This window comes from Acipenser ruthenus, chromosome 16, assembly GCF_902713425.1.
Source record: "Acipenser ruthenus chromosome 16, fAciRut3.2 maternal haplotype, whole genome shotgun sequence".
NCBI classification, from domain to species: domain Eukaryota; kingdom Metazoa; phylum Chordata; class Actinopteri; order Acipenseriformes; family Acipenseridae; genus Acipenser; species Acipenser ruthenus.
Window position 1 is genome coordinate 20,948,921 of NC_081204.1, and position 24,756 is coordinate 20,973,676.

Here is a 24,756-nt window from a genome sequence, read left to right on the forward strand (position 1 = left end):
AGTATTTAAGTCGTTTATCTTATATATTGTGGCAAAGTGGTAATGACGTGCAGGTGAGTGCAGTGCAGAATAATCATACAGACAGACGTTGGTACAGGTGCAAGGGTGTTTATTTAATTTAATAAATGTCCAGAGCCTCAAGGCAAAACCTGTAAATAATAACAGTGCTGGAAGTGATACAGCGGCGTGTATCACTTCTAATTGTAATCCTACGGGTTTGACCCGCAACCCCAAAGTCCCGTTCCGACACCCACACTAAACACGAACACAAAGACAGTGCGTGATACAAGTGTTAAAAGGTGCAAACACAGAGACAGTTCCGAAAGTGAAACAGGTGAGTGGTGAAGTCCGGGTTTTCGCTGGCCTGCGGCTGCAGCTCCGGATCGTGCTCAGTAATCTTAGTGAGACAACAACACACAAGACACACAGTGTTAGGACACAGACACAAAACACTCACGGTCGCTTTCACGTTTCGGGCTCCTTCTCGGTTATATGTTTTAACCATATGCAAAGGAACAGATCACTCAAGCCATGCCCCCTATTTATACCCTCGCCCATGACCCCGAGGTTAACGAGCGCATCCGCTCCTCCAGTCCTCGGATGCCACACCGCTTACCGTCTGGGTCACTGAGCTCGGGTGCCATGGCTCCGCCCCCTTCCGAACTGACCGACTTCCATCTACCCTACGGAATAAATTGTCGTGCCATTTCATTAAGGGTACTCTGTTCCTCGTATACCGTGCTCTCACAGGTCGAGAGGGAGATCTAACACTAAGACTCATTCGATCTTTGTCACATATATATATATATATATATATAATATATATATATATATATATATATATATATATATATATATATATATACAGTATATATATATATTGCAATATAATGCCATAATTTACTCTCCTTTTAAAGTTTAAGATACAATTGATTATGTTGAGGTGGTCGGTATAGCATTGTTTATTTGCAGTAACTCAACCCTAGCCAGAGACAGCTTACTTGACTGGACATGTAGAATACCCATCGCCTCAATAGTAATCGATTGTAGATTAAAGGAGTGTATAAAACACAGTTTTTATTCCACACCACATACCACACACCTTGTGCACAGATGGTAATGATAGTCTTCACAATTTATTGAATAGGCTGTTACTGTTAATAAATGCCAAGTATTTATATATATATATATATATATATATATATATATATATATATATATATATATATATATATATATATATATATTGTGATAAACCTCAGGGCATGGTCCTGAATGGGAGATATGTGAGGGCAGAGATTTTGTTAGGACTTTGTCCGTTCACAAAATGGAGGTCCCAATAGGACTACAGTTTCCAAAATGGTCGCCCACCACAAACTACACTACCCAGGATCCTTACCAGGTAATTAAGGTATGTCAGCACACCTGCAGGTGATCAAGGGTAATGACCAGCCCTATAAAAGGAGCAAACTGACAGCACCATAGTGAGAGGGGAGTAGAAGGAGTTTGGTGCTGTGTGTTGAGAAGATTTCTGTGTGTTGAGAAGATTTCTGTGTGTTGAGAAGATTTCTGTGTGTTGAGAAGATTTCTGTGTGTTGAGAAGATTTCTGTGTGTTCTATTGATTTCTGGATTGCAATATTGTGTATGACCCTGGACTGTTTGGATAACCCTGTTGGCTTTCTTGACCCTATTTTGGATGACTACCTGATTGTTGGCACACTCTGGATTAACATTACAACTCTGATTATTGGACTTCCCTTGAAAATAAACACGCAGGTAACATCCTGTTTAAAATAAACTTACACTTGTTGTGTCTATTGTGTTGTCCCCGCTCATACTTGTGAACAAAGTACGCAAAGAAGGACTAACTTTGTCACAATATATATATATACACGGTATTACATGGTAATTGGATATTCAGTTGTCTAGGTATGATACATTACACGGTACACTAGTGTACCAAAAATAAAGGCTGCCATTTTTCTTAATTACTTTTTTTTTTTTAATAGCTAATTGTTTAGTGATTTTTCTAAAAACCATTAGCAAGCTTTGGTTGCAGTAGGCCTACTTTTAATTGTTATAAGAAAAAAAAAAAAAACGCCTTACCTTTTTGCTGTTATTGAACATCTGTTCGCATGGCGTGTGTTCCACTGTCTGCTCATGTCTCCCCACACTAATTAACCTCCCATCAGTAATTAACCATAGGCAATGGAAGAGTTTTGATTAATCATTTTACTTTGTAAGGAATACAGAAAGTATAAGTCATCCGATACTATGAGCAAAATAAACTTCTAATAGATTCCCCTGAACCTCTGCTCTTTGAGGGTAATTGTAAAGCCTCCACACAACTATAACAGTGTCACACGGTATTTGTTTCCCTTTTCATTACTCCTCTGATTATGTTATGTCTCTTTTTTTAAACAAGACAGGAAAACAGCATTTAGGTGTCTTTTTCTTTTTCTTTCCTTGTAAACTTACAAATCAGGGATTCAAAACAAGTGCCCAAAGCCCATTGAAACAGTTAGAAATAGCAAAGATGAAGCAAAGCTTTGTGTGTCCGAATCAAACTGCACGATGATATACAGTACACCGTCTTTCTGTACAATCCTAATCCCCAACATACATATTTGATAGTATGTTGTTGTTCTTGTCTAAATAATGTTTTAAAAAGTGCAGCTGTTTTTCTTTTCTTTTTTGTAAATGTACAAAGCAGGGGGTGGATGCTAGAATTTGAAACTATTCCATTGAATTAGAAATACTATTTTTTTTTTAATAACACATTTGTTATAGTACGTTGTTGTTATATTCTAAATTAAAGACTATATGAACTGGATTATTATTTTTTTTTGTATTTTAGTAAACTATTTTGAATGTATTGAACTACACAATTAGATCAAATCTTTCTTTCAAAACAAAACAAAAGAAGCGTTATGACAGCATGACTGGCGTATTACATCATATGTTTGCAAAATGTGTAACATACAGACTGATGGTGCGTTAAGAAAGTGAGCCGCTCAGAGCAGCTCAGTGAAATAACCCAGTTACAGCACGCTCAGTTCCACTCCATCTGAGCAGCTCAGAGCTGCAGAGCAGATTTCATCAGTGATCTGAGTGAGAGGGAAAATTCTTGCTATGAGCCGATGAGTTACTTAACGCACCCAAACAGACAGTCTCCATGTATTACACACTCAATAACTTGAAATAAAGAAGGTTTGCATCACAAAGCACTTTAAAGTTATAAGTGTAAACGTTGTCAGGATGTTAACAATGGAAAAAATACAGGTATGTTATTTAAACAGTTGTAGCAACATGTGGGGACGTATAACGCTATATTTATCAGCGTTATACATGTCCCTGTGTTTTTACTGCCCGATTCACACTTTTACAATTACTGGTTGTTTAATAAGGTCTGATGCAGAGCTCACAGAAAAATATTCCAGTATGTATGATAGAGAAAATGGGAATTACAATATCCAGTGGAGGATTTAGTCAAGAACTAATGGATTTTTGTGTACAAAAGGAATTGCTTTGTCGGTTTGACAGCCACTCGAGCATGGAAATCCAGCGTGGCATTGTACACCTTCTTTCCTTCCTTCTGTGGATTAAAAGCCATTTCTCATCTTTTCAGAAAGAAGATGAAAATTGCTCGGATTACTCTGAGCAAAATTGAGTGTCACTGAAATCAGCAACATTCATTTCAATCGATGACAAAAATAAAACGTTGCTCTGTTGATAACATTCATGGGTGGAATTAAAATGTTATATTACAAGCTGCTCCTGTATAAAAAGGGAGTGTGGGGCTAACCATTTGCTAAAGAAGCTTTTCAGAAGTGTCTGCGCTTCAGTGTGAAAAAGCACAGCCGGCATATTTACAGAATTCTTCTATTGAATTATCTTTCTTTTCTTTTTTTTCAATATATGGTTCTGTTTGGCTGTGGGTATGGTCTCTATGAAATACAATATGTACGATCAGTAAGATGAAGCCTTTAAAACATTCAAACATGGCCGGGTCTCACAGGCAACTACTTCATGTTGAGAAAAAGAAACACAAATGATGCAACCAGAATCTTACTGCTGTGCTTGTAATTATTGCAACAATGTGTTTTTGTCCCCATTGGATCGATCTCACTGTAGTGCATATTCAGGCTCAGGGGTGCCTAACTTTGTTTAATAGTGAGGGGTCTAAGGTACAGAAGAACTGTGGAGCGTAGCGAGGCACTTTTTTTTTTGCTAAGAAGCTCTGGTAAACCTTTTTACTGTTCAATCTTTTTGAAGTTATGGTTTTTGTAATAGTAAACCCACAAAATTGGACAGGTGTTTCAGCATAAAATATAGACTATTTAGTAACTGAGCATTTATTAAGTAGCACCAAATGGTGGAACCAGTTCCAGTGGCATATCTGCACAATGCTGTACAGTACTTGTAATTCCAACATGCAGCTTATTAAAGGGAAGTGCTAAACAAACACAAACAATAACATGTTATAATATGGCTTGTTTATTGAGAGATATATTGACATATGTATGTTAACAGTTAAAATATTTCTTGCTCGGCTTTGTTTTAAATGTAGTGCTGGATGCTAGAGAATGTTTTTTTCACGTTTTGTCATCAGACATTGCTCAATTATCACAGTGAAACCAGCTGTTCCAAGACTTTCGGAAAGTAAACACTCTATTGCAGGACAATGCTTGGTGCTGATAGGTTGAAACAATAAGCACCTGCCCTCACATTGCAATGCTTCGTGCTAATTGGTTGAAACACTAAACGCCGGCCCTCACACAGCCAATTCATGACAATATTACAGGCAGTGCAGATCAACCATACACTGCTCATACGTTAGCAAGAGTACAGTTGTATTCGGCCACACCAACAGCACTTCCACTTCCCGCATCCTTAGACACCAAAATAAATAAATAAATAAATATGGATGCGCCAAGTATGTGAAATGTACCTGCCCCAGACCAATGGAGTCAATGATATACTGAAATCTAACAGATTTCAGTAGGCCTATATCATGAGCACTGGCGTAGCCAGAACATTTTTGCCACTGGGGCAAAAAAACAAATATCTCTAGAAACTTTCAGTTTTTGCCAAGCGTTCCTGTTCTGATTCAGATTTAAGTAAAGCTATGGACAAAAGTTCTGCAGCACCTAGAATTTTAGAATTGGGAACAAAAATAAAAACTAAATATATGAACATAATTAATATATTTTATTTATCATGTAATCAAATAAACTACAAAATGATATCTCAAAAGTCTATCGGAAACCATAATAGTAGTACAGTATTTCATGTTCTGAAATGTCACATTTTTAAATTTTTGTCCGTATATGGAAAACTACAAAGATGTATTTAATGTTCATAAAATGTAACCAAAATGCATGTACCCATATTAGCTTATTAAATAGATAATATTAAAATACGTTCTCATATCGTACATGAATATAGATTCATATTCATTAACCAGGGTCTATTCTTTCATTTTTTTTCCTGAAAACATCCAGACTGAAAACTATAATCATTGGTTTAAATAAAGCTTCACAGTTTGATTTATTAGAGCGTGGCAATGTCGAATAACACTATTTGTCAGCTATTCAGACCTTACAAGTTACAAGAACAAAGTTTCATGAGTTAGATGGGGCAAAACGCCCATATTAAAAACATTAATAATGCATACGATTTCCAAAGGAATTAAATATATTTTTAAATTACTGCCACCTGTGCGTATGCAAGGCAGTAGTGATTGAAAAAAAAACTGCATCTTGCCCCATCCTACCCTGTTATTTCCAAAATGTACCATTTTTGTTAAACTGTTAACTATTTTGAAAGCACATAATAAACAATACATTCATTTGTATTACAGCAAACTTATAGGCAATGGGTAACAAGAAGCTAGTATGGCATTTAGTCTTTAATTACAATTATTATTTATTTTTATTAATAATGATCTAAAAATATGTAGCCCTAAAGACAAGACAAGACATGAAAATGAAGAGCATGGTACCAAGCACCCAGTTTAAATTATTAGTAAGTACACACGTTTTGATATGAAAGCTGAACATTAACATCAGCAAAGAACAACTAAGTTACATGTTTTTAATGAAAAAACAATTGTAGCCAACGTTTTCACTAAAGTAAAATCAGGCTTGTGTGATTGTAAAACGCCACTTTTTGATATATTTACAACTGCTTAATCTAAGTTAAAAATAAAATATTTTAGTGCAAACTGAACTTGTTCAAGGCCCCGCGGCAACATTACCCTATTTGTAATTCTAAAACCCAACATTATTTAATTTTTAATAACGGTCTGATACTCTCCCTTCCTTACCTTTTTTTCTTTTAATAGTGGTCTCTGTTCCTTCTGATATTTTTGCAAGTAATAAATAAAAAAATATATGCCTATATTTGAGTATTAATATTTCTCTGACCACCTGCCAAGTTCACATTCACTTAACAACGTTTTTTCTTACTGTTCAAACCACTATGTGCGTGTAGGGAGAATTTATTGTGATTGTTTTTAAATGTGGCCCATCCTCTGAATACTTTTCCATGTTTATATTAGATTTTAAAGCAAACCAATGCCAAACACAACAAAGTATAATACATAAATAATAAACAAAAAGTGTGTGTGTGGGGGGGGGGGGCAAAATATATAGTTTGACCCCCCCCCCCCCCATATTCAAAGTGGGGGGCATGTGCCCCTTCTGCCCCGTGGGGTTAGGCGCCTATGTTCAGGCTGTTAATTAGAGTGTAATAGTTTAAATTAGCATAGTATCAAACATTTAAAAATTGCCATGTCAAATATATGTTGGTGTTTATTGCAAGAGTATGTGGCCCTGTATGACTAATTTTGTTTTAATATTTGATATCCGTATATATCAGTATTTCACACAGTGTATTTCAGTGTTTCTCATTGCAGGTTTCAGAAACTTTCTAAAGTTCCAATTTAAGTGTGTTTATTTTTAAACCGATCCTAGCACCCCTAGTAAGGTATTAAAAAGTGTGTCGAAAATGACATAATTCACTCACCTACATGCAGCATGTATCATTCATGGTGTTTGGTTTCCAGTTATTATTTTGATTTGTTTTTTTTACATGCTTTTTTTGCAAGGTTCATAGCAATTTTTCCTTTTCTAAATTTCCCACAAGGGCTTGTTACATCCTCAGTGTGAGACTACAGGACTCATTTGATTAAGAACCTTGATGAGCTCAAACCACTTAAAAATATGTTTCAAGAATGGGGAAGGCAAACAAACTAAGAATTGGAAACCAAAATGCCTTGAATGATACATGGGTGAGAAACGGATTTCACTGTGTACACCCTACTTACTCTACCTTTTCAGCCATATTGCTTCAGGGACTGTGATTTAATGTTTTACAATCAACACTTTACAATGTTCACTCATTCTCAATACATTTTACCATGTACATATTGAATGTTCCCACGTTTTAAATAAGACACCTAGGGGGGGGGATGTTCAAACATTCGTGTTATTGTATGGAACTCGCGGAATCCTGAATGTACATTTAATCAGAACACTTCAAATATAAAATGCTGATTTATGATTATCTGGTGGTTGGTAGAAATTGGACGGCACGGATTTAAAAATAATAAATACAAAAATGAAATCCCACTATTCATGTACCCTCATTCGGGGGATAATTTGCCACATCTTATTACATAAAACTCTTTTAATGTGAATTTTGAAATCTTTTTTGGTTAAAAAGAAAACAGTATATATTTTTTTTCATCTATGTAGACTTGGTTGGGATTGATTTTCTAATGCTGACATTTACTTTTGTATGTATTTTAGTGTGTACGATTGTAGGCTATAAATAAATACGTTTGAACTGCCATTGGTGTTTGTAGTGGTTAGTTATTATACATGTATACCATGTATGTAACACTTCATTATATATTTATTAAGCTTTTAAATTATGATAGATCTCCCTAACAAGGATTAATATTTATTTCTTAGCAGACACCCTTATCCAGGGCAACTTACAATTGTTACAAGATATCACATTATTTTTTACATACAATTACCCATTTATACAGTTGGGTTTTTACTGGAGCAATCTAGGTAAAGTACCTTGCTGTACCCTGTAATGACCTGTAAGGAAACTTGATTGTAATAGTATGCTGTTTTCTATACCAAGATTTTAATTATTTACTCATGTTTTTATTTGTATAATTCAAATAAAATCTACAGTATTATTATTATTATTATTATTATTATTATTATTATTATTATTTATTTCTTGGCAGACGTCCTTATCCAGGGTGACTTACAATTGTTACAAGATTTCACATTACTTTTTACACTATTTTTTTTACATACAATTACCCATTTATACAGTTGGGTTTTTACTGGAGCAATCTAGGTAAAGTACCTTGCTCAAGGGTACAGCAGCAGTGTCCCTTAACTGGGATTGAACCCACGACCCTCCGGTCAAGAGTCCAGAGCCCTAACCACAACTCCACAGAATAAAGGTCAGTTGTCATATAATGTACGTATCCAGAGTTCAGATCATTTCTTGGTAGTAGCATTACACAGGGTACAAATAAGGGTATATAATTTTAGCAATACAACAAATGTTCCGTAAAGTTACAAATGGTTAAAACAATTACTCTCATTCATAACCACAAGTATAGAAAAGGCTAAAATATTTATAACTACAAATATTAAATTATCTAGATCCTTACAATACTGACCTACCAATATATCATCTGGTGTATTGGGTCTCTGAAATGATTAAACATAGCGGATTGTATCTAAATGTGTCATGACAGGAGACAGGGCAATCTGCACATACGTTCCAGATGTTGTAAGATGCATCACAAATCACCTGCTTGTTTAGTGACTGGAACCCCTTCCTGTTCACATGCGCATGGTGCTGCGGTGATTTGAGTGCAACGTGTGTGCAATCGATGACTCCCATTACTCTGGGAAATCCAGCAATGTCATAAAACTCCCTTTTAATATTGTGTAGCTGCTCCTGATTAAGTGGGATGCTGATATAATCGTTAACCCTCTTTATCAAGTTGTGACCCTTTGAAATGACCCATAGACATAAAACGACTATGCTGCCAAGCCAACACCTTCATATGCGGGGTACGGCACAGCCCCTTTTCGTAGGCAATTCAAGGTCCTCTCGCAGAGTCTGACAGAGGTCGACAAAATGCCCAATACAGATGCAGTTGAGTTTTTAGATCGTCATCTGGTAAATCTAAGACATGAACCCTGGTCCTGCCTTTGTATCGTCAGTGTTTTCCCACGCAAACAAAATAAATAGTCGCAAGAAGCTGCTTGTTGAGATATTAACATTATTTTGTAAAGCAACATAATTTATTAACACGATTATTTAATAACGAAATAGGCATAACGACTGCTTGAAAATGCCAAAGTCAATGTTACATACCGATGTATTTATCAGCACAGGAGTTATCATTTATGACCTTTTGAACCCCCCCCCCCCCCCCATCCCATTGCCTTAGCAAGTCTTGGCCTGTCTGTCTGTCTGTCTGTCTGGGTAAGGAGTATACATCTTCTTGGTTATATACAGAGTTAAGGGCTCTAGCAAAACATTACTATGTTAAACAAAACAAAAATATCACATAAAAATTGGGTTATTGCTTCTGACAAAGTAATAACCCAGTTCCACCAGCATTATATTGTGGTGATGCCTAAGGGGACAGTGCACGCGACACAGACCCTGTATTGAAGGGTGTTATTACATTCATAAATCTGATGGGAGCAAAACGGTTATGTGATATAAATTATAATAGTGAATAACATTACTTTTTATTTCCCATGTCAGTGTGTGAAGGCAGTAGAGTGCAGTTTGCGCTTGAGGCACTGTGTGAGATTATAGCAATGGCTCTTGCCTACAATGACAGCCCATTAAATAAAGAAGGAGGGAGCCCCTTGTTTTGGCATCTGTGCATATTCTCTGTGATGCTAATGAGCAGTGGGCATGTGATAGGTTGAAAGATGATTATAGCTCAATATGGAAAAGGACATGCCCATCAGTGTGGTTTTGCTCATTATTAACCTGGACATTTGGAAACTAATTTGTTGAGCATTCCCTTGAGGGTACCAGCTGATGAACAATGTAAAGAGATATAAACCACCTTTACTCATTTTTAAAGCATATTGGGCAAGGAAGGGTATATTTGATCTAAATACAAGACCTGGAGATTATAGTTGCGTGTTTTGGATGACATATAATGGTTCTGCGAGGTATACACATCTTTTATATATAATTTGTGGTGTTTGTCCTTAATTGCAATTCAAGAATTTTAACTGGCAGCAAAAATACACTTTTATTTTTGTTTCTTTCCATTACTAATTGCTTAACCTTTCTTTTTTACTTCAGGTACTCATTTTGAAACTCTAATTAGGCTTAATTAGGCTGTTAAAATGTCACCCAAAACTGCTGTCATTGTAAAAGTAACTGTAGTCTATTTGTACTTGTTTTTGATCAGTTAAGCTGGCTTGCTAGTTATTCTAAAGTGAGGGAATAGATGCTTAGCAAGCCCAGTCTAGGAAACACGATTTGCATCCTTAATATATTGCTTCAAAAGAGACCTTCATTATGTTACCATAGCTACAAGTCTTTCTGCTAGTTTGCTATCGAGATGCTTGCTGTGTAATAATCATGCAACAATAGTCGCAGCCTGCCTCCCAAGTATCCATGGTGAATATCTCTTGTTCAGTCTCAAGGACCATTTACTGTTATTCCACCTTTTCAGTAAATTACTTGTTTTTATGTCTGCTTGCTGACGTGACCTGAATACATTTGTTTTAAAATAGATATTTGTGTGTGTGTGTGTGTGTGTGTGTGTGTATGTGTATGTGTATATATATGACTGTGCAAAAGTCTTGCATTTTTCTACTCTGATGCATTATGAGCATCAACAATTTACTCAAAGCCTCCATGTGTTTTCTACTATTATAACAACCTTGACTTGCATCAAGCAAAAGAAAAAGCATTGAGTGAAATAGCTCGCATCACTTGATTTTCAAGGTGTGGTATCTGAAGCATAATCAACAAGTACAGAGAAACATCATCTGTAATTGACAAACCCAGGACTGGAAGACCCAAAAAGCTGCCTAACAAGGATGAGCAATACTTGAAGATAATATCCTTAAGGAATAGAAAGAAGACAAATGTTGAATTGACAACAGAACTGGCAGAAGGCACATGTGTCGTTGTCCATCCATCAACAGTCCAAAGCACCTTTGACCATTGTTCCATAGTCCAATTTATGTGTTCTTGTGCATATTTTAGCCTTTTAGTCTGGTTCCCCTTTCTTAGCAGAGGTATTCTTACTGCAACGCATCCTTTAAGTCTTGATTTCAAGAGTGACCTTCGTACTGTTGACTTGATGGACAACGACACCTGTGCCTTCTGCCAGTTCTGTTGTCAATTCAACGCTTGTCTTCTTTCTATTCCTTAAGGATATTATCTTCAAGTATTGCTCATCCTTGTTAGATGGCTTTTGGGGTCTTTGTGGCAAAGTGGTTAACAGTGTGCAGGTGCAGGTGATCAATGAACAGACAGACAATTATAATCCAGGTGCAAAGTTTGTTTAATGATATTTATGTCCAGTGCCTGACAGCGAAACAAACAGTAAACAATAAATGATGCTTTTCTAATGACTCATGTTGTAAGGTTTATGAAGGAAGGTAAGCATGGAATTAACTACTTTGTTACGCAGTAAGGATGAGACCAGGCCATGTTTCACATCTTAACAATGTTTACCATTTATTATTCCAAACAGCAAGCATTACATTCTACATTAAACATTATTGTTGAAATACAATAACGTGGCACTAACGCACCAGATAAAGAAATTGATCCAAATTACCATCCGCTGAGAGAGAAAGAGCTTCAGACACTACATCGATAATTACGTTGATCTTGAGGTATTGCGAGCTTCTCTGTCTGTGTATTCCTCTATGCCTGGTATTTATACTCTAGTTGGCTCAGAGCCTATGTGACTCAATTTTGTTTCTGTTATCTTACTAGTTATAGTTGTCAGCAGTAGTATTATTCAGCTGTTACTTCATTCAGGTGCAACCAACCACTAACTACTCTATTTTACAAGGTCACTGTGGTTAATGTTTGCTGTAGTTCTCTTTTCTCACCCATTCTTGCACTTGCCTTATCACTCAACATTCTAGGCTTAAGGCCAAGTGGGTAGTTGCCTTAGCAACTCTACTTATGTCAATGTCACCATAGCAAACTTGTTTCCTGTCATTTATATTAGAGCAGCGCAGACCTTGTTATCAGTTTTGTTGCTAGGCAGGCCTTGTTAGCTGTCCTGTTTAAAATGACCAACACAATTTCTTTCATATGATTACCAATACAACTTGTTTTAAAATGATACAAAATGATTTAAAAAAAAACAAAAAAAAAACATTTTTGCTACTGTATTGAAAGCATGCATTGTTTTTCTCTCGGTTCATCCACACCGTATCACCTACATTTCTGTTAGCATTATGACTTGCCAGTTTCTCATCTGTCTGTTTTTAATCAAAAATCGATGTCATTTGTGCAGTATTTCAAATCAGATCAGAGCAATACTGTAGATTTCAGTCTTTACATGAAAAGATTATTCTGTTGAGTGCAGCAAGGCGTATTGCAGTCAGTGTTTAAACAGGTGGTGTACAGGTGTATGAGAAGGGTACAACTATAATCCAATTCACAGAGACAGTCATGTAGATACATAGATAAAGTGACAGCACAGTTCTAGGGAGAATAATATTTATATGGCTGCACGCAGCTTAGACTTTACACAGATTGATGTTGATGTCGCTACAGTGCAGTACCAGCTAATCAAATGCATCGTGTGTGACAATAGGACAAGACACGTTAATGCATGCAACATGTTTTCGGATCTGCTTAGAAATAGCAGGGTTTTTTACTGTGACAGTTCTGTGGTAACCGATGGTGATACTTTACCTGGTTATTGATAAAATGATGACTTAAGATTATAACAGTATTTCAGGATATTGAGTGGGAGGCTCTGCAAGCTCTTGAGAGGGGAGAGAGGCAGGCTTTGTGTTGATCAAAAGAAATAGAAGATGCAGTGGAATTGAGGGAGGGCATTACACCTTGTGGATTTTATACGTATCAATATTTAATTGTTTCCTCATGTTAAGTCAGTGTCTCCCATTCCAACATGTTTTCACTGTCCCTCGATGTAATCCGACTGTGGTACTCGTTCATTTGCATATCTCGCACACAGCTTGTGGAATGCTTTGTTTTGTTGAAGATGTTCTGTCCGCAGGATCTTTGTCAGAATGTAAGATTAAGCTTTTTGTTCGTAGCTTTTCGTTTCTTGCTCTTACTGTGTGCATGTGGCATGCTTGCACCCAGCCTCCACCCTGTAAGACAAGGATAACTCCTTGTTTGTTTAGATGTATCCGGGATACTGTTGGAAACTAGTTGTTGCAACTCAAGCGCATGCTGTGGCTAGAGAATACAAATGTAATTGACAGCATAGGTATGTTCTCTGGGTGAGCTAACTTACACAAAAAAGCTGTGATCCCATTTTAATTCTGCAACACTCTTTCAGTTTAAATATTAAAGGGGGTTGGGGCACGTCATTATGCTGATCATGTGGGCAGGAGCCTGTGAGTAGGAACAGTTCATGCCATGGTTGAGAGGCCTGCCCTTTGAGATGGTTGGCAGACAACAAGTCATCAGATGATTTGGTTACAGCAGGATAATGAGCAGCCACACAGACACACAGACACACACAAACACTCCTATATGTTAGCAAACCTTTAATTTCTGCAAAAGTCATGTATGGTCTGCAGTTACTGTAATCCCTATCTATACCCTGTGGCAGGCATGCATTCAGTGGACAAGGCAAGCTCACACACTTGACCATCTACGATAAACTCCCCCAGTAAAAAAAAAACTAAACTAAATTTCAAGCTTGGACAACAACATATTCTCCCATAATCCTAAGCAACGTTGGAACAAGGCATTCTTTTAACAATGGGAAATGGGACCAAGAATGATGTTTGTGATACAAGCACGAGCTATCACAAAACCACCAAAAACACAGTGACACTCAGAAAACCAGCACCTCAATAACATCTTTCATTGCCAAAGGAAAAACAGAGATCAAGAAAGTTACATATGCAGAGACCTTCACACGTAGCAGACATGTTCCCAGACTCACACACTGCAGAGTATTCTGCAGGAAAGTCTGAGAGTGCACAACAGTGAAAGACGTTTCTATTACAGTTTCAGCATAAACATTGCTTTAGAAATTCAGGTTGATTGATAACATGTCTCTATATACTGCAATAATGTGCTCATTTAAAATAGTTGACAATGAAATGTGACTGACAGTGGTATTATTGATCCGCAAGATGCGTGCAGTGTAATGAATAACGGTGCAATACCACTTTGTTGTTCATTTGGGCTTTTTTCTTATTTATTTTTTTATGATGGACTTATTGCATTTAGAGTTGTTTTTTTCTTGTTATAAATTAGGTGCAGTAGCTCGTCCTTTGGGTTTGTCATGTGATGAAAGTAACAATGGCAACTGTGTTTGCTTTGCTGTCGTGCAAAATCAACTACAGTGGGCCTGTTTACAAATTGTTGGCTGCTCCCAAATCAGCCACCTACAATTACAGCACAATAAGAACAATTTGATTGCAAAGCATCTAATTATTTTGAAAGCTCAATGTTGACAGGTATGTATATGTTGTAAATATAATTTTTCCATCTGATCTATTCATAATAAAAATAAACTTTGAGGGACCCCAGAGTGGCTCCCCAGCGAAAAGCATGGCTGTTTGGTGGTTAGGGCTTGTCTTTTATTTATGACAGAATAATTGCCAGGTATGTCATTTACTATATATAGCCCATGTCCAACCCCTGTAAATTATTATAGATGATTGTGCTGTGAGCCTGTAAAAGTACCTACATAGCCCCTGTCTTGTAATACTTCGCATCTCCAAATACCAGTGGTGACATCACTAGTTTTTGATGATCAGAATCATAGAACATTTTAAATCACGATTGTTCACCAGCCGTTTCAGCTGGGAACTACAAGCTTTTAAAAATGTATGAAATGAGATATGAGACAGAACACTACACATGGTGCAGGCATAAAAATGAAGGATACAATTATATTATGTTGACAAGAAAGGCACAGAGAAATGCATTCATAGGAAAGTGCTGTTTGAGTCCTCACCACAAGCGGTGCTTGCAATGCAGTGGGACTGCCCTTCTGCTTGCCTCGTGAAGACATTTAAACATGTGCAGGGTCGTTCTGACTTGGGACAGTTTTAAGGGTTGCCTAGAAAAGCTTCTTTTATAAACTCAGATTTCAATGGAAAATCATTTTCAAACTGAACCATACCCATTTTACTGACAGCATTTGGTTGAAGCGCAAACACTCGCATGAGAATCAAATGAAACTGGACCCATGACATACCAGCTGCAATAAGAAAGGTGCCTATACTATTAAACTAAACTGTTTTATAACATATGGATTTTCTAATGTATTAATTTCCTTATTTTATTTCGCTGTGTTCTGAGCTTGTAAGCTATTCCATGGTACATTTTAACAAGTTAACTGAGGTGAAGAATTTTATGTTAAATACAGTAATGTAATTATTTCTAGAGTCGGTGTCAAACCTCAATGAAAAAAATGTGCTGCCGAGCTGATAAAGAACCTTGTGCACACGCGCACACACACGCACACGCACACGTGTTGTGTTGTCTTTGAAAACCGCATTACTGGAATGTGCCGCAGAGTTTGAAAACGATTGGTTTGATGTCTGACAGGTTTCTAGTGAGTATTAATAATACTGCATTACTGGAGATGAAACTGGACCCATATTCGTGATATTTAGAAATTTACATTGTATTAAGTTTCATATGGAATAGCTAATGTCAGTCAATGTGATTAACAAATAAATAATACTGTAGTTTTTAACAAGCCTTCCCCTTCTTTTTTCAGGCACTGTAGAAACAGATTTGTAGAAGTGTGCATTCTTGTAAAATGTAATTTGGTCTTGCTGAGCCACCTGAAATGTATATGCATGTAGACTTTAGAATGCACATCAAATGGCGTTGAAAGGGGGATATGTGTAATTTAAAAATTGACAACCCTTAAAGACTTAGAAATGTAGGCTAATTCATGTTATAATATTTAAAACAATTGCTCATAGAAACAGATTGAGCTTTATAAAGAGCTGTGGTTTGTCCATTCTTGCACATGCGGAATGCCTGGAATGCCCCTTTATTGCGCTAGTGTTTTTTTATCCCAAATAATTTCCACCTGTTTCTTTCATGATATTGTGTGTGTGTGTGTGACATTCTCCCTATGTGTGTGCTGGGTTAGGGTTAGGGTGAGTGTGTGACATTCTCCCTGTGTGTGTGTGCTGGGTTAGGGTTTGGGTGTGTGTGTGTGACATTCTCCCTGTGTGTGTGCTGGGTTAGGGTTAGGCTGTGAGTGTGTGACATTCTCCCTGTGTGTGTGTGCTGGGTTAGGGTTTGGGTGTGTGTGTGTGACATTCTCCCTGTGTGTGTGCTGGGTTAGGGTTAGGGTGTGTGTGTATGTGACATTCCCCCTGTGTGTGTGTGCTGGGTTAGGGTTAGGGTGTATGTGTATGTGACATTCTCCCTGTGTGTGTGTGCTGGGTTAGGGTTAGGGTGTGTGTGTATGTGACATTCTCCCTGTGTGTGTGTGCTGGGTTAGGGTTAGGGTGTGTGTGTGTGACATTCTCCCTGTGTGTGTGCTGGGTTAGGGTTAGGCTGTGTGTGTGTGACATTCTCCCTGTGTGTGTGCTGGGTTAGGGTTAGGGTGTGTGAGTGACACACTCCCTGTGTGTGTGCTGGGTTAGGGTGTGTGAGTGACACTCTCCCTGTGTGTGTGCTGGGTTAGGGTTAGGGTGTGTGCTGGGTTAGTGTTAGGGTGTGTGAGTGACACTCTCCCTGTGTGTGTGCTGGGTTAGGGTTAGGGTGTGTGTGTGACATTCTGTCTGCCACCCCTTCGCCGCCCCTCTTCCAGAATCCTGGAGTCACCACTTGGGGGTAGGCTATTCTGTCTGGATAATCATGAATAATCTTTACAATACTGCAAAGATAAGTTGTATTAATGATTCATTTCACACTATTTTTTTCAAACAGAATTCCTTTAAAAATAAATTTAAAAAAAAAAAAACCCTCCAACAGTATTGCTTATATGTTAGACATCAGGACCATCTCACATAGTCGACAAAACAAAAAAACTATGTCCATAATGATAGTTCAACATGCTCACTTTATACTAACAAACACTGTTGACTTTCAATGCCACTTTTTGACAGGTGGATTTCTGTTTCAAAACATATTTAAACGTGCACTGTAAAAAGTGTTTGATTCTGACAGCAGGCGCCTTTATTTACATTCCTTAATGATAAAGAAACATGAAAAAACTGGCATCCATCTATTCAGGTTGCCGTGATAATGAACTGTCACCTTGGCAACCGAAAGCAGTATCAATACTTTCCAAGCTTATAATGATCAATCAGAAAAGAGGAGACTCGCCTTTGAAAACATTTCAATTAATTTAGTATTAATTGATTTTTGTACTAAACCTGTACGTGACTCCACACTCAAAGACAACAACAAGGTGGAGTTCATATAAATACACAGATTGGATCACAAGCTCGATATTGCTTATATCTTTATTAGCTTTATTATTAGGTTTATTATTAGGCAGCTTTATTAGGTTTGGCATTGCCCTGGTTTGAGGGCATGTTCTCCTGGTAGACCCTGGGTCTCGTGATTACTCTAGAAGGCCGCACACATTTCATAGGCATTGCTGCGGATCAAGTCCTCCCAACAATGCCGCCTTGTATCCTGATGGTGCTGGCTACTTTCAACACCATAATGCACACATCCATTGAGCCAGAACTGTGCATGAATGACTTCAGGCTTTTCCCATGGCCACCACAATACCCAGATCTCAACCCACATGAGCATGTTTGGCATGAACTTCAACAATGGATTCATCCTCACGATCCCCTGCTTGCCTCTCTGCACAAACTGCCGATGATGGATGTATTACAAGGATGAAAGGGATGCCTCGAGACGCCTTCCAGCCCCTTCTGGGCTGTATGTCACGTTGTGTTAAAGCTGGGCTCAGTGGTGGCCAGCCAATCTTATGTACAGGTCCTAATAAAGTGGTCAGGCAGTGGACATACAGACTGCCAAGGCTGTACGAGATCTTTATGAAAACATACATACCCACATTAGAAACAGGTTTATTTCTGTTTCTAGGTTTCTTATTCATCTGGGCTGAACTCTGCAGGGAATATGGTCCCTGGAATAACGCTGGGAAGATGTGTTACCCCACTTAACGACACAGTAATTCAAGTATGAATTTTTAAGGATGCCCCGAGGATTCAACATCTGCAAGGCGTCTGTCGTCTTAAAATAATAATAATTAGTTGAAAGGTTTTAATGCATAATATTTGTGGTGACCCTAGAGGAGCAAATGTTAGGGGGAGTCCAGTGGCACTGCAATGAATACAATCCCTCTGTTTTTGTACAGAACATGTACAAAACAATTGCTGGAATATAAGGCTGACCCTGCATGAGTATACTGCACATACTTCTATATAATGTACAACTCGCATCACATAGACATTCTTCTAAAATGTGTAAAAGAGTAATTATTAAATTCTGAAAATGACAGGCAAGTAATTATTTCCACATTGCTTGGTAAACATTTTGAGGAGGTTTTTGTTAAATGCGTCACAACGACATTTATGTTGTAAAACTGAAGACAGCAAGAGTGTCAGTCAGTCCAATTGTTCTGGGGGTCAGTGCTCCAGTTGATTAATGACCCTGGACATGTGGAAAAAATATCAAGGCTAACTGTCAGGACAACTTTCATGGCGCCTGTGACCAGGGCCATGGTCCTTCACATATTATGAGCACTAAATCTGAGTGATAGTTCATAACAGGCAGAAACAGTAAGTAATGAGATTATAATAACAGGCAAGGAGGTGTGAGCCAACGCTAGAATACAAAAAGAATTTACATGATTAAGCAGATGCTTACATTATCCTACATTCACATTTTATTCTGCTTTGTTTTTCCCAATAAGGAATATACAATCGACGTGTTCTTCCGGCAGAGATGGAGAGATGAGCGTCTGAAGTTTGACGGTCCGATGAAGATCCTCCCCCTTAATAACCTGCTGGCGAGTAAGATCTGGACCCCAGACACATTTTTCCATAACGGGAAGAAATCTGTAGCTCACAATATGACCACACCCAATAAACTGCTCCGCCTGGTGGATAATGGAACACTGCTCTACACCATGAGGTAAGACTTCCAGTTTGTACTGTTTGTGTTTTCAGCCAGTATCCTCGACTGTTCTTCTTACTGGGGTTTGTTTTAATGATAGAATGCACACAGTAATCTGCTGCTGGGTTTTCCCCACTTATTACCTTGACAGAATACAGTGGAAAGCAGGTTTAGGACGGCTTTCAGCTCTTTGAAAACTATGCACTGTAAGCTTGATTGAATAATCAAAAAGGACTTCCTTCCTTAAAATAGTCAATATAAATCTTCTTCAGTTTCGTTTGGATATCTCTTTGCAACACAAATGTAACATTGCAGTGCATCTGTCCCTGGCAGACCAGCTGAATGCAGATCCTTGCTCATTTGTTCTTTCTTTCACTGGACTTTATCACCGCTAGCATTAAAAAGCATGACATAAAATAACATCTTTAATGATATGTATCTGCTATGTGAACGGAACAAAGGTTATTTAAATCCATCTCAACTTTTATATTTGAAGCCTTTGGGCTGACATAACTTGCAGTCAAAGTGATGTGGCATTGATGTTACAATGCATCCACTTCATTAACAAAGTAACTAACAGAAAGATAAGCTCAAAAGAACATCATTTTCGAAATTAGACATTTTCAGTCCCAGGCATGTTATCGGTTCATTAAATGTGGCATATGGTCCCAATATTCCTCAGGCTACGAATAACATTTTAAAATCAGATGGTTTTGAAATGTGCACGTGTCCTGATAATTTTATGTATCTCAGTTAACAAGTTTAACAGTGCAGTAATATGCCTTTTCTTTTTAAATCTGTGAAAAATTCATGTAAAACAGAGCTGTGTTAAATGTGTGTACAATGTTTTTGCACACCCTCACCACTGCTGGTAGCAAGTTGCAAGTAAGATAAAGCTCTTGTTATGATAAAACCAAAGTGCCTGGAAGGTGCATTTCTAGATATGCATTTTGAACAGCTTGAGGTCATCTATCTGTGCAAGCACATCATTAGCTAGTGGGGTTGTGAATTTTCTTTATTTTAAAGCAAATGGGCCAAAGTTGAATAGGCTAAGCAGAACGGTAATGTTGCTACTGGTTTTATAATGCACTGGTTCTTTCTCCTTTGAGAAGGCCCTTGGGCACAATGCCTGTGTTAGATGCATGGCTGTATGGAGACTGACCCCAACAGGTAAAAAGGTTAAAAGCTCTAAACATGCATGTGCAAACCAAACAGGCTTGTGTGTACAGTGTTTTAAGGACCCGCTTGGAGAGGCCCCCCGCTCCCTGTACTTTAGATCACAGGACATACATACACATGTAATAACATGGTAATAAACATGTAACTACCAATAGCTCCTGCTTACATGGTAACTACTGTTGGAATTAATTTGCATGTGACTGACCTATGTTGTGGTGTTACTGTTCGAATACATTAGGGAACACAATATTGTTTATAAGGCCATGTCCATGTAATTACACAGTCGTTACTGGAACTAATCATGTTATTACAATGCAATTACACAGCTATTCAAGCAAGTGCTGCAAAAGAGAACAAAACATGGATATGACATTTTTTTTATATAAGTACAGTGCACTCCACTCAGTATTGGCTGTTTCAATAACATTTTTTTTTATAGATATACAAAGGGCCCTGAAGAATTATTTTATCTCACATCATAAGCCCACAGCCTCTGTGGGGAGCACTGCTCCAGATACAGTACAGTTGTCCCAGCAGCATGACATTTTGAGTTTTTTTAGTGTCAGAGGACCTTGGCAATTTGCACACTATTAGGGCAGCAGTGTGGAGTAGTGGTTAGGGCTCTGGACTCTTGACCGGAGGGTCGTGGGTTCAATCCCAGGTGGGGGACACTGCTGCTGTACCCTTGAGCAAGGTACTTTACCTAGATTGCTCTAGTAAAAACCTAACTGTATAAATGGGTAATTGTATGTAAAATTAATGTGATATCTTGTAACAATTGTAAGTTGCCCTGGATAAGGGTGTCTGCTAAGAAATAAATAATAATATTACAGGTATTATGCAGCACGAGGATTATCATCATATTCTGCAACACTGGGGCTCTGCAATTATGTAATTTCGTTTTGCATAATTAATGTGCAAGTTTATAGTTCTACAGTTGGTGCATAATTTGGTAATACATTTTTTTTTTACCAGTGTAATTAAAATACCCAGACAAAGATGGCTGTTTCAGATACAGTATGCTTTTGTAAAGAGAGACATTATTATTTCCTACAGCAACATTTGAGAACATACAACGTTTAGAATAAATCAATATGACATTCCAGGGGAATAGAAGGTCTAATTGTCTGCTTGTTATTTCATTAAACTCCGTCTCGTTCTTTTGATGCAGGTTGTGTTCTGTGCTTTTTCTTGGTGTTTTTTCTCCAGTTCTACAGGGACTTTGGCTTTGGCTCTTAAGAACAAAAGAAGATTAATAACAATTGAAAAGCAGCTGCTGTGTTCTACTGTGAGGATGCTATTCTACTGATACAGAAATACTGTGCTGTTTGAGTTTAGCCTTTTATTCTCCATTCCACAAATAACATTAATAGCAATGTAATTACAAATTAACTAACACTTGGATTATCAATAAGGAATTTGATACTAAATTAATTTGAAGATAATATACAGTAATGCTGCATTCAACACTTGTCAGTTAACACTAGCCCTGCTCATATCAATGTACCTTTAGTAATGTTCAATGGCCAGCAAAGATTTTGTGAATGCTATCACAGGGCTGCAAATCCTTTTGAAAATGGGTACTGATTGGAGCACACTGATTCCAGGGGCGACCCAATTAGGTGGTCAAGCCACAGCAATGAACATGGTAAAGTCTGATAAATCACCATGCAAATTAGGCGTAATACATGTATAGCTTTTTTGTTTGATGATATTAATGGAGGCGCTATTAATGTAAAACAGTGATTCTGAACCATTTGAAACACCAGTAAGAATACTATCAATTTGGAGCTCCCATGGGCAGCCAGAACAACACTGATTTGATGTGGCAGTGAGTCTGCAAGGTGCTTAAACTGTTCTACATGGATACACTGCCATTCATCTAATTCCTAAAGGGTTGGAGGTTGTAATCTGCTTTGAAGTCTGTTATCCAGTATGGCCCGTATAGTCATTAAGTAATGTGTACAGTACAGCAGACACTAAAACATCTGTATTCAGCCCACTAGAAACCTTGTCAGATCTGCTGAATCTGACTTGTAACAGGAAGATGCAGCTTTACAGGGATCTTAACTGCATAACAAACGTACCTGTCATGCAAGAGACAGCATACTGAAGGTTTCTCCAATTTCTTGCCCAGACCCTGTATGGTGCCTTAAAATTCTTTCACACACCACATGCAGATTCTGTGTTAGAACATGCTAAGGAGGGCTTAGGTCGGCCAGGGTGTCCTCGGCTCACCGCGCACCAGCAACCGCTGTAGTCTGGCCTGGCGCCTGTGGGCTTGCCTGTAAGCTGCCCAGAGCTGCGTTGTCCTCCGACGCTGTAGCTTTGAGGTGGCTGCACGGTGAGTCTGCAGTGTGAAAAAAAGTGGTTGGCTGACGGCACACGCTTCGGGGGACAGCGTGTGTTCGTCTGCACCGCTCCCGAGTCAGCGCAGGAGTGGGAGCGGTGAGCTGAGCCTAAAAATAATTGTATATGCCAAATTGGGAGAAAATAATAAAATAATTGCCGATTACTAAGTTAAAAAAAAAAAAATAGAACATGCTGCAGGGATCATGCATTATCAGCACTACTGAGCTAAGGCAGGGAAGTACAGGTATCTTAGCTACAGCCCCTGGTATTCGCAAATGTCTGCTTGAAATAAAATGAAAACAAAATGATTGCATTAGATTGGGTCAAGGGTCATAAGATGCAGTGTGTTGAAATACATATGGTACACACAGTGGTGTGAGGCAAAAACACAAAATAAATCTCTGGGGGAATAATAGCTAAAAAATAAAAGTTCCCTGTAAACTCTGGTTCATCCAACACACCTCTGTCTTCCTATACTTTCACTGGGATTAATCCCTGTCCCTTTCCTACACAGATATGTCAAACTCTTGACCTTGGTTCAACACACAGGGATCCCAAGTTCACAAAGAAAGTCTCTGGGCAGCAATTAAATGCATTTTGACCCACGAAATGATGTCAATTGTACCAGAGTGGCACTGGCCTAACCCCAGGTGTTCCACGCTTGGAATACGCATTTCCAAAATCTAGAAAAGTATAGAACAATGACGGTTTGATGACATCTGGAATCTAGAAAAAGAACATCACATTCTGGGTGCCAAAAGGCATTGCAAATGTAGCCATTGCCATCATTTACCATTTAACAGTGACTCAAAGTGATCTTAGAAAGAGCATTGAGACTGCCTGTGATAATGGACATGAACTGCATAGTTCACAAGGCAGCTCCCTTCACTTTGTATCTTCAGCACCATTATCACCGCGTAATAAACCTGCATTTCGCTGTTTGATCAATGGAGGTCGAAGGTTCAGAAGTATATCATTTAGTGTGAAATTGGTACTGCAGCTTCAATACAAGGATGCAATCGTATTCGTTCTGAAATCCTGCTTTCCTTCAGACTTCTATTCAAGAGCTGGAATCTCAAGCCAAAAACAAGTTTGATGGAATCTGATACGATACTAGAATATCAGTACAATGTGTATTTCTTCCTGTCTTTGTCAGATACTGGCTTGGGAGCAGGTGGTCCATGATCTGAAAGATGAACTCCCCTGAAATAAACGTACTTTAAAATGACATTACCTAGATTTTATTCCTTTTGCAATTTCTCAGTGTGTTAAACATTAGAAACCTTACATGACGAATCAGCCAATCACTTGTAAGGGCTTATCAAAATTCGAAAACATCTCATACTGTGTATATGTAAGTAGTTCCCGAGTTACTCTTATTAATGATTTGTCATGGATTTAGTTTCAGTCTGGGAGTTGTACTAGAGAGGCACTAGATGTAATGTTCCGTGATTAGAGGCAGCTTGTGAAATGTTCTATATTCACTGACCCAAACCCAGTACTCCCCGCACCCTCTGCAGGGGGCTGCCAGTCCATTCAACACAACCTTGGAAAGTGTTTCGGATTGCTGTTTGCAGACATGAGCTGGTATTCCTCAGTGTAGCCGATAGGCAACGTATCAATCATAACTATCCAGACCTCAAACAGGTCTTGCACTGCCTGTAATCATTTCCGTGCCACGGTCAATAGAATGCTACATCCCCCTGGTGTTCCACAATAAAAATTGCAACTCCACATTGTTGTGCATCTGTTCTTTTTTAAATAATTTTGAAACAAAATAGCAACTTAGGGGAACTAATTTAGAGTTGTAATTTAAACAAAACCAGTGTTTGTCCTATAAACACCAAAGAGCTTATTTTGTGTTCCGTTTTCTTCATGGAGGTACA

The 24,756-nt window shown here is 38.1% G+C and overlaps 1 protein-coding gene across 1 annotated transcript in view; it reads left to right on the top strand.

Annotated features, from left to right (window-relative positions):
* The window catches only part of LOC117412371 (gamma-aminobutyric acid receptor subunit alpha-3-like), a 119,979-nt gene that overhangs the window by 55,598 nt on the left and 39,625 nt on the right, over window positions 1-24,756 (top strand). The window contains exon 5 of the mRNA XM_058989022.1: window positions 19,137-19,357. Coding sequence (XP_058845005.1) covers window positions 19,137-19,357 — 221 coding nt within the window. The remainder of the gene's footprint in view (window positions 1-19,136; window positions 19,358-24,756) is intronic.